We start from the raw sequence: 11,593 nt of genomic DNA, 5'->3' as shown, positions 1-11,593 counted from the left end.
AAAAATTAAATCAATAATAATTTGTTAATAATCTAAATCTTTATAATATTTATAAAATAGTTTAATTTATATTATAATTAATTTTAATATAAAAAATTAATTATTTAAAAAACTTTTAAACAAACTAAAGCACTTTTAATTGATTTATACATATCCTAAAAAGGTAAAATTATTTTTCTATACTTTTTTAAAAACTAAAATAGTTAAAAAAATAATAAAAAATATATTTCCAAATTGAGTCAATCTAAAAATTTATAATAAAAGACATAAAATTGATAGAAATATTTACTTCTTCACGCTTAGGCCGTTTCTAAGGGTTCAAGCAAAAATGCAATTCTCGGCCGTGCCTGATCCTGATGATCGCCGATCTTTGAGCGATTCAATCGCCGAAGGTTTTGGTAGCGATGAAGACGAAGATGTTGAATACGAGGAGATAGAGGTGGAAGTTGAGGAGGACGAGGAGGAGGAGGAGGAGGTCGAAGAGGAGATGGAGGTTGAAGAGGATATGGAGATTGAAGAGGAGGAGGAGGTTGAAGAAGAGGAGGAGGAGGAGGTGGAAGAAGAGGAGGAGGAAGAAATCGATGAAGAACTGTCAGATTCACCAATCGATCTTAAAGGTTAGTTCTTACTTAAATATCTTTTCTTTTTCATGTTAACAATGCTGGGTTTCAATTATAACTTAATGAATTCTTTATTACTTGTATGATCTTTGTGAATATTGCTTTTGATTCTATATCTTGGTTTGAAAATTTATTACTGGTGTTTATTTGAAGTTTTTGTATAATGGGATCATGTGTGTAATGTGATTTAACTATTGGTGTTGACTGATTGCATCTGATTACTTGTGCATTTGATTCCCTAATGAATGAGTTCAAAATTTGAGTTTCTTTGAAATGCAATTAGATGTTTATTTCTGACTTTAGGGATCCTCTATAGTTTAAGTTGGATGATATTATTTTTGAAAAAGTTGGATTCTTTTTCATTGAACCACGGTAAATGCGAAATTTGCATATACCGTGAGAAAACCAATCCATTACAAAAACAAGTCGTGACATTGTTTGTCACGAGTTAATCAAAGAAATCGGAAGTAAAACATCAAAAAATGTAAAGTTTCTAAACAGAAACTCAGAGCTCCAAATCAAACAAACTGTGGTCAATTTGGAGCTAAACTCTCTTGGCGAATGCTTCACTAGCATGATTAGGCTTGACTCCCTTTCGCCCGTCTTAGTTCGCGCCGTAGAGTTTGTGAATCTCTTATCCAATTATTATTATTATCTTTTGGAACCGGGGTTTAATTTTTGGGAAGAGGCTATCACAACCCCTCACTTAAATCAGGATGTTCATGGTGTGAAATTGAACCTGAGACCTCTGTATTTTAAAAGTAATTTGACTAATATCTTGAGGACGATAGGATTCTTGTTATGTTAGAATGAAAATTCCTTTGGAGGGGATTATGCTGATCCACCTTTTCTTATTTCATCTTTTATTCTTGTAGATGACCAGTTCACGAGGCATGAAGAAAACTTGAGACCAGATTCTGTTAATGCTGAAATTGCTACAGAAACTGCACCAGTAGCATACCTTGAACATGAAAGTTTAATTGCGAAGCCCGAGACTTCTAGTGTTGATGAAATAAGACAAAAGGAGGACCCATCTGTGATCAATATAAACGGATGTTCAAATATGAAGCAACATCTTGCTTTTCAAGGAAGTGGACTTCAAACTTTTGCTGGTGAGAACAAGAACTCTGAAGCCATGCAAGAAAGGGAGGAATCTAGAGATGATACTGTGGATGAAGGTGTTCAAACTTCTTTATATGGGTGTCGTCAGAATATGGTTGCCAATGCCATTGATCCCCTTCCCTCTTCTGTTGGAGTAGTGAATTCTGCGATCTTTAGGAATGAAGGTCTTTTTAAAGAGTCTTATGCCGTTATGGGCCTTAGTGCAAAAGTCCAGCCAATGAGTACACACTCAGGGTAAGAGTAGTACCGATATTGTTGCTATCTATTATAGAATATAATGTTGTCTGGTTTGAAGTGGTAGTTTATTTGCCAATATCCACATCCCTTTTTTATATAGATGCTCAATCTTTCAGATTGCAAGTTTGCGAGATAAGGCCTCGAAGTTCATCACCAGCAGCTGAGTTTAAGGATGGAAACAAAAGATCAACTCTACCATGTGACTTCTTTGCTCTGGGTTGGTGCATTAAAGGGAGATTATGTGCATTCCGGCATGTAGAAGATCATCCATATGCGATTGAGCAGAAGTCTAAGGGAACTGTTGAGTCCAATATGGATAAAAAAGAATTGCAGGCTATTGCTAATGGAGGTAATACCTATTTCCTTTAGAGCAATGATTTCCTTGAAAAATTCTTTTAGATGTGATAACATAGTCGATACCTTTGTGCTAGATACAAGAGATGGTTTTGGAAGATCAGGATCTTCTGAGTTTTCTAATGCAGCAGTTCCTCCTGTTGCCCATGGTTCATTTATTTTGGAAAGAATCCCATCTATTGAGCATGGAGGAAGCACAACACAACACCAATTTAGTGAAAATACATTGTCCTTCCAAAGACAAGATTCAACTCTTATGAAAGATACGACTGGATTTGTACCATCAGATGCATCTAGAAGCATGGGGCCTAACTTTCATAGGATGAGTACTGTAACACAGTCTGATTTCCATTTTAATCCATCGGAGTTGAAGGAATATAAAAGTACAGTCAACAATATTGATAGCTTTAAATTGGAAGTACCTCCTTATAATTGGGAACCATCAGTCCCTTTTCAACCAACATTTTCCATCACCAGAAGTTTGTTGAGGGGAAGTCTCTATGATCCCATTTGTGACCACGTTGAAAAACAAATGCTTTCAGGAACTTCTTACAGGCCGGAGATAACAATCTCAAATTCACATGAGAATAGAGATGTTGATAATCGATTTCCAAATACAGTTGACCCTCAGTCTGGCTCTGAGAGAAATATTTCCTCTAAACATCATAGTTTCAGTAACAATCTGTCAAACAAAAACATCGATGGGCGGGAGTTGTTCTTGAATGAAAAAGAGGACACTAGCAGTTCCCATGCTGGGCCACAAAAAGTTTCTTTTGTTAAAGATGAGAAAACTTCTGGCATATCTATTAAGGACAAAGGAGGAGACATGACATCGAAAGATGATACCAAAAGACCTATTATTGAAATGGCCGTTGGTGAGAGGAAAAATAATGATCAGGAGTTAAAAATCCAGAAATATTTCCGAGAAGCACTTGTAGAATTTACGAAGGAACTGGTTAAGCCAACCTGGCGTGAAGGTCGTCTAACGAAGACTGTTCACAAAGTAATAGTAAAATGTACAGTTGAAAAGTTCCTTAGCACAATAAAAAAAATTGAATTTCCTAGAACAGAGGACTCAGTTAAACAATATCTTTCTGCACGCCAACCGACATTGTCAAAGCTTGTTGCGGTAAGTGTCTTATTTTAGTGTTATGCTATAAACTACTAAAGCATCTTCCCTTAGCCAAACCCTAGCATCTGATATTAATACTTTTACTTTCAGGGATACATTATCAAATATGGAAATTCTTGAGTTCTTGCTCCCTCCTGTACGGTATACCATCCATCCTTTTGTGGTTTACTGTTTGTTTTTGCTCTCCTTTCGTAACTGTAAACCAATAGAACTCAGCTTTCTTATGAATATTAAGGATTGTATTAAATAATTTATTTATGGATGACAAATGTTTTCTTCATTTTTTGTTTCATGCTATATGGGGCCTTGAATCTAGTTTTTGTTCTCAACACTGTTAGTTTCATTGACAACATAATATCCAAACTCAAGTTATGAATATTGTGGGTAACATAGGCTGGCTGAAGTACAAGTTCACTCATGAATAACGCTGAGTGAGAACACCTTGCTAAAAGCATCATAATCTTTTTATTATTATTTTGGAAAGAGGTTAGAGACAAAATAAATATAAGGTGTTTGAACAAAAACGACCGGAGAAACAAAAAATAAAGAAAAACTAACAATCCTCGTGTCTTCAAGTCCACAATATCATAGATCAATCGTTGTGTTTTCAAGTCTACAATATCATCAAACGAAAAGCAAGGGGACCCGGTCCTAACCTCAACCAAGGTCAAGAAGATGGACCCGGTCCTAACCTCAACCAAGGTCAAGAAGATGGAACTCAAGTTCATATGAGTTCCTCAAGCCTTATTATCAAAGATTCTTCTATTTCTCTATATCAAGATGATCCATTAGAAACTCATGAGGATGAATAATCATTTTTTGTGGAGACGCATTGATTTTCACATCCCAATTCAAGCCTCCCTTTAAGATGGACCAACGAGTTCCAAGAGCCCCCTTTAATATTGTGAACAAAATGGTAGTGAATCAAAATGTAAGGCACCCTTATCCCTATTGCATCTAGGGGTAATGATAATACCTCTCCGTTTACAACTTAGATAACGATACCTCTAAGAAGAGCGCACCATCCAAATAAGATAATTTGGACGGTACCTTGTCAAAACAAACATGATTGTAGGGAAAGTTCCGTTCCACATTTGTTCAAGAGTGTCTAGTATTGACCAACACTAAACTTATCCATGTCACTCCAACGAAAGATGTCCAATGACATCTTAGAGAAAAGTCGGGAGCAAGCGACACCGAATCAACCATCTTCATGTGCAAAAAAAAATATCTTTCACTATGAATTTATAAGGACCGATCCCAAATGAGTTTGATCGATAAGTTGCCCCTAAAAGGAGAAGAGATGATTTTGATATTTTACTTTGATGGTTATACCTATTTATACTCTAGAAGTTAGTTGATTTTCCTTAATTAAAATAAATAAAAATCCCTAAAATATCTCAACTAAACTTTTATCTTTTATTTTTGAAGAGTGAGTCGCTTTTTCATTAGAGACTCTGCAAACACGTAAGGAACCAAATAAGCACAATTTATGACATTGTTTGCCATAAATTATAACCAAAAAATCCAATCAAACAACATAAACTAGGCAACATATTCTTCAGTCCAAGGAGACCTGTGAGTTGCTTGATTCAGCCAATTGATGAAGATGCTCAAAGTGCTTTTTTTTGTGTGATCAAAGTTTATTTCCCGGGGAGGCTAGCACAACCCCCATTACCATGACCATTCATTTAAATCAGAGTATTCCTAGTGAGAAATCAAACTTGAGACTTTTGATCTCATAGATAAGATCCTTTTTCACATGCTACCCTTAGGTAAGACCTTAAAGTACTTAATTTAACTAAAAAATGAGTGGCTTTGAAGATAATCGACAATCAAATGGTCCATATTGAGACTCATACAGAGAGACGCCGCGGAGTGTCTGCAAAATGGGGTCCACTAGATTGACGTTGTCTGCTTTGAAGTGTTGTAGATGTACAACGGTGGAGTTTCTGTAGTGGTGATGCCAAATCTTTAGTTGTTAATTTTGATCCAAACTTATGCTAAAAGATTGGTTTGCTTTGAATCTGCTCATGTGACGTAATAGAGCTCAAAGTTGAATTGGGCCCAAGTAACACATATATGTGAAGGCTAACAAAGAGATGGGATAATAGATTAGAAGAAGAGATGGGAAATGAATGGACTAAATCCTTAAATGAGAAGCTTGGAGAAAACCTGAATAGATGATATGAAATATATGAGACATTAGTGTTTGTGCTACAATTTCAACAGGATAAACATTAGCCTAATCTTTCCAATTATGTACTACTCTTGGTGGACATAATTATTACATAAAAATGACCCATATGACATAATATATAAGTCTGAATATGCTATGATTGTAACATCTTGGAAATGGACATGTGCGTGAATGCTTAAGGACCTTAACTATCTATAAGATTATGTAGCATGTATAAAACTAGAGAGGAGATGAGACAAAAGAGAAGACAGATGAGACTCTAGATCGAACTAGGAGAGAGATTCAGCCTTTACTACTGTACATTCATATCCCAATTAATTACCTTCTCCACTTCATTTCTTTTCTATTTTTCCGAAAAATTAACTTCTCCTCTGTTTATACAACTATACTAACAACTTAGCTTCCTACCAGACTAACAACTATTAACAGATCATTACCATACATATTAACAAACTAATAATACTAACAACTCTCTAACTTTCTTACGCCTGACACATTATTATTCAATATGCTTGGAAGAGTTGCTTGAGATTATACAAGTTCATATTGGAGCATATTAATTATCATATTTTATGCTCAGGTAAAATTTATATTGGTTATATTTGCCAAAAATCACACAAAACAATTTGGATCATTATCCATAAAATAATCTTTGTACCAAACTAAATCAAAAACCACACTATTATCTTTTATACCAGATGAAGCCAAAAATCACCTTATGTATAATCTGGATCATACTCAAGAAAAGAATCTTATACTAAACGAAAAAATAATCACTTCTAATTTTAACTTAATTTTTTTCCAATGAGATAGTGATTGTGACCAAGTTTGGAACAAAATACCAGTTTCTAAATATGCTCGTTAATTGATTATCCATCACCAGTTATGACTAAAAATTCAAGGATATCAGAATCTGGGTGACATTTGCTATGAAATCTAGGTGACTGCGTGTTCAATTAAGTACAACACCATTTTAACTTTTTTCAAGGCTCCGGGACGCAGATATGGAGGGCATTTACTAATCTTGAAGTGACCTGAAGAATCAACATTCTCAGGATGCAAACACAAGTATCTAAATCAATTACCCTATAAGATAATTTGACTGAACCCAGTTTCTTTAGTCCTAACCTTGATCAGTGAAGAACATAAACTGGAATATACACCGAAATAACCTTATGAATAGCTGGAAAGACTTTAAGAAGAATTGGGAGTCAGGGAAACTCTCCAACTCTTATTCATTGTGATAATCAGTCTCATATTTGCATGGTTAACCCAATCCACATAACATGCATGTGGAAATTGACACACTTTCATTTGGAGCAAATAAATTTTAGTCTCTTACATTCAAACAGCATATCAGAATACAGATAGTATAATCAAATCTCTTGCACCAACGAGATTTGAAGTGCTAAGTTGCAAGGTGGAATGTTGAAGCATTAATCTATCTTGTTGTTAAATTAATATTGGCTTAACATAATAAATTTAAAAGCAATTATCTTATTAATAAGTGGCTATATATTGATAGATAATATCATAAAATATCCCATCATTCTAGGGTAAAAAAAATCTATCCTAGAACCCTTGCGTACATTGTGAATTAGTTTTTTTTAAATGGTCCGAGGTGAAGACTCGAACCCATGACCTTGAGGACATGAGTTCTTACGCTCTATCACTGAGTTATGAGTCTCCACCTACATTGTGCATTAGTATTTAAAGGGCATGACCCTAATAAGATTAACACACAATTTACCCTCTAATTTCCTCAAGATTATATAAGTACATATTATTTAGTTATTATCTACCATTTACGACTAAAAACTTGGAGAATATCATAATCTGGGTGACTGCTTATTCAATTAACTACAGCATCATTTCAGATTTTATATAAGGCTCCGGGAAGCAGATATGGAAGTCATTAACTAATCATGAAGTGGCCTGAAGAATCAACATTCTCAGGGTGCAAACTCAGTTTCTGTAGCACATTTATCAGGTATCCATTTGCAAAGAAGCATAAAAAGGTTATCAAAGTGAAGAACATAAACTGGAATATAAACTGAAATAACATCATGATCACTATCTATCTGTGCAAATCATAGGAAAAAGTAAAAAGAATGAGCTCAATATCTTAACTGAGCCATACGTTACTTTCTGGTCACAAGGATAATAAAGCAAGAAAGATTAAGGGCATGACTCTGCTTAGTGAAGTTTATCCCCTCTTCATAGGTATCTAGTATCTAATCCAAAGTGATGCATAAACCTGCTCCTGGTTCACTAGAACAAATCCAAAAGAGAGCAATGAGAACAATACAACAGATTTGGAAAACGATGTTAAATGTTGAACTACTTTGTAAGTATCAATCACCATGATTATAAATGAAAATGTATGTATAGTCATGATGTCAGACATTCTCTTACTTGAAGGCAGAGTTAATCTGTAGAGAAATCATCCAATACAATGTCCCATCGATAGATGAAAACATTGTAACATTTTATGACTTAACCATTCTTCCAGACCTCTAATCAAAGCTAAAACTATGGCTAAAGTAGCACCTAACTCTTCTAGTTGTCAACCCTACTTTACTTACGTATTATAGTGATTTATGAACTCACAAAACTGCATTTAACTAAAATACACACACAATCACAAGGCCTATTTACAAAACTCAGATATAGTTCCTATATTTCCTTTTCTACATGGAACGTTGACATTTATCTAAGGTGTCCTAATTCTGTAACAGCATAAATAACCATTGTTCTGTTGCTGATAACTTAAACACAATATTATATTACAGGTCATAAGAAAATTCAAAAGAGGAAAAAGAGACACAGGAGAATCTTGCAAGCTCTTCAAGGATAAGTTGGAAAATATGGCTAGAAATTAGTTATGGGTTTCAAAACTTGCTAAAAGATGTTCTTTTGATCATTCAATATTTGCAAGTGAAATTAGATTGCACTAGAGTAAAGAAAAATGTTTTAGGAAACTAGCTGGAAGTCCAATGCTTTATATTAAAGTGAAGGTTCATCTTGATATCCAGAACTAAAACATGTTAGATCTACCATCTAAAGCAAAGACGTTGACCAACTGAAATATTTGTGTAAGATTAAAGTGTTTCTTTGACCAAATGCTAATATTTTAACATTAAGAAGTCTCAAAGAATACGATCCAGGCCCTAACTCTAGTTCTTTCAAACCTTTTTTCTTCGCTCGTGTGATATCAACGACGACACTGTCGTCGATGTCAACCGCGGCTATGACCAAGTTTTCGCGGGGAGAGGGAAGCATTGTCACAAGTTATTATTCTCTAAGTTCATGAGCCATTTTATATACTGGGTAAGATTAGGGTTAAGTTTATAATGTTAAAATTGTAGCTAAAAAGAAAACACTAATATGATGTCCCACATCGGAAATCACAGTAAATGTGAACTCCTTGTAAGAGTGGGCTAATAGCTTATATACCTTCATGGGTACCTTTTGCACTAAGGCCCATACAACCATAACCATAATTCAAAAATTGTGTTAATCATTTATTATGGAACAATATTCTCTTCTCAGATATTAATATCCTATCATAGTGTTTGCTGTGTTTCTCCTTTTTTCTTGTGTTTTTTACTGATGGCTTTTAGGTTTGTTCTTCTGGTTCCACTGAGCCCATACCAAAGATTTTGCGTTTTTCCTGTTGATTCCTATTTCTCTTCTTGTTTCAATCTTTATTTTACAGATTAAAAAAAGAAAAAAAAAGTGTCATGTTTAGTATGCAGGATTCTGGGCTTGGACTTTTTGGCAAGATGTCTGCTATTCCTATTCTAATTCTTCTATGGTTAACCTTTGCACTTTATTTGAGATGGCTTATAATCAGACTTTGAAACTTATCTCTATCAGAAGTGTCCTTTTGACAATGACCATTTTGAGAAGCTTGTTTGGTTCTTAGGTCTCCACTTTGCTATGCCCATGTATGAGTTTAGGCTTTAGTTGATTCGTGGGATCCATTGGATGTGTATATACCTAAAACAAGAAGAAAAAAATAGACATTTTGAAGATGAAGTGAGGCAAAGTATATATACCTAAAGGATAAAAGCACTAACTGATGTTCACATGATTATTGGATAATTGTGTCATTAATCTTAGGCCTTGCTTATTGCATAGGCATTCTCAAATAAGTGTTTAAATGTTGAAGAGTTAAGTATCTGGGAACCTAAATGCTGAATAAACCAAACAAAAATATTGAAAATTTTAAGTACTTGATACACACGCTGGTTTGATAATATAGTTAAAGACTGTTTTACCCTTATAGACATAATCTGATTACTTTCAGTGATTGAAGTTGTCTTTTAATCGCTCTGATTTAAATCTGAACAATTAAGTACTTTTATATAACAATTATCTCTAAATAAGCATATAGTTATTTTGATTAAGTTATAAGATGCATTATCAAACATTACCTTAATATTTTTCTTAATAATTTTGCAAACAACCCAGTTATTTATGCTGCTGTTGTCCTTGTTTGCTTGGTTTCTTATATCGTTTGTGTAAGTTTGGCTATTGACATCAGCACTTGGCCTTTTCTTGACAGATACTATCTTGGAGCCAGAACATTTGGAATTTTGGATTGATTTGAGGTCAATATTACATTTGCTAATTGGTCTTGGGAGTGTACAAAAATTGCAAATATATACATCTAACCTGGGGCACAATTTTGAGGTACGTCATTTTTACATGACTTTTTTTAGTGTTTGTGCGGATGGACGCTCCAAAGTAGTTAATATGTGTTTACAATGATGAATGAGAAGGCATTATACGGGACCTAGTGGAAAAAAAATGAAGCAAAAGTAACAGATTTCTGAAATTTCTCTTCTTTACAAACTCAATTATGCAAAACCTGAGGAGCCCAGTACCTTGGTTGAGGTTGTGGTTTACTCTTGATGGAGAGATTTCGATAAGAAAGTGAGCAAGATGACTATAACAAAAAGGGATTCTTCAGATTTTACAACTCAATTGATTATGAGAAAAAGAGTTATTCTCGATAATTATGAAGACCTTTAATATGGGAGGTTAGTCTTCTTGCTATGCCTTTCATTACTTTCTTTCCGATATTTTTGTTCCCAATGTTTGTATTTTAACGACTATCCACATTGCAAATTTGTATTTCCTCTGTGGCAGCCACGAGGAACACCGTTTAACTGCTAGAATTGGGGTTATTTGTTGGAATTTAAAAGTTGAAAGGCATATTTTTAAATGTATCATCACTTAAATTTTCAAACAAGTCTAAGACAGTCTTGAAAATAAAGGGACTGATTAGTCAATTTGATATAATGGGCTTTGCCAGCTTTTAACAGTAGGTATCAATTGACACCTTCCATCTTTTGGACATTTATAAAAGAGCAATTTGTCCACCACTATATTTTGTTTTTGAACTTGAAGGAATATATATATATTTTCTTTTAAAAATTTAAAAAATTAGTACAACCCATAGCTTTTCATTTCAACAACGTAGGGCATTTTATTTTAGTGGGAATCAAACCTTAGACATTTAGTATTTCAGGATCAAACTTTTTTCACTTAATCAACCCTATGAGTTGGAAGAATACCTTTTTATTTATTTCTTTTAGTGTTTGGAAGAGCTGGCATTAAGAACGATTAATTATTGGGAGGTCAAAACAATAACTTACCGTTACGACCCACTTTAATTCAGATGTTTTATTTCTGTGAAACTTTAAGGTGATGAGTAAGTATGTCATTATCATTATTCTTGTAAGGAATCTTACTATCCAATGATCAAATAATATCCACATATGTAAAAAAGTCATATTTCTTTTGCCAAGAACATGGTTAGGGTGGTTTAATAGAAATGGTTTTGTACTCTGTTGAATTCAATAAGATAATAAGGATAGTTTTAAATATATTTTTTGTCAAACAACCAAATACAGATAA

The 11,593-nt window shown here is 34.0% G+C and overlaps 1 protein-coding gene across 3 annotated transcripts; it reads left to right on the top strand.

The window, feature by feature from the left end:
* Positions 1–306: 306 nt before the first annotated feature.
* LOC124911103 lies at positions 307–10,508 on the top strand. 3 transcript variants are annotated; one of them, XR_007096576.1, is made up of 8 exons: positions 307–617; positions 1,496–1,976; positions 2,096–2,328; positions 2,411–3,462; positions 3,556–3,606; positions 7,543–7,655; positions 8,458–8,546; positions 10,236–10,508. XR_007096576.1 is itself a non-coding variant. In XM_047451548.1 (5 exons), the coding sequence occupies exons 1-5, from the start codon at positions 329–331 to the stop codon at positions 3,583–3,585; spliced, it is 2,085 nt and encodes a 694-aa protein (XP_047307504.1). In that variant the 5' UTR covers positions 307–328; the 3' UTR covers positions 3,586–3,745. The 3 variants fall into 3 exon arrangements, 1 of the variants encoding a protein (XP_047307504.1); XR_007096575.1 differs by lacking the exon at positions 8,458–8,546; XM_047451548.1 differs by lacking the exons at positions 7,543–7,655; positions 8,458–8,546; positions 10,236–10,508 and having other exon boundaries at positions 3,556–3,745.
* The last annotated feature ends 1,085 nt before the right edge of the window (positions 10,509–11,593 follow it).

Source organism: Impatiens glandulifera, chromosome 8, assembly GCF_907164915.1.
Source record: "Impatiens glandulifera chromosome 8, dImpGla2.1, whole genome shotgun sequence".
Lineage (NCBI taxonomy): Eukaryota > Viridiplantae > Streptophyta > Magnoliopsida > Ericales > Balsaminaceae > Impatiens > Impatiens glandulifera.
Note: the sequence above shows the minus strand (reverse complement) of the source record. Positions and strands in the feature narration are given on the sequence as shown.

Bases quoted from the DNA above. Each gene is read 5' to 3' on its own strand.
- LOC124911103 (XM_047451548.1), top strand. From the start codon at position 329: ATGCAATTCTCGGCCGTGCCTGATCCTGATGATCGCCGATCTTTGAGC. The intron at 618-1,495 runs GTTAGTTCTTAC...TTATTCTTGTAG, and splicing joins TTCACCAATCGATCTTAAAG to ATGACCAGTTCACGAGGCAT. The intron at 2,329-2,410 runs GTAATACCTATT...CCTTTGTGCTAG, and splicing joins GCAGGCTATTGCTAATGGAG to ATACAAGAGATGGTTTTGGA.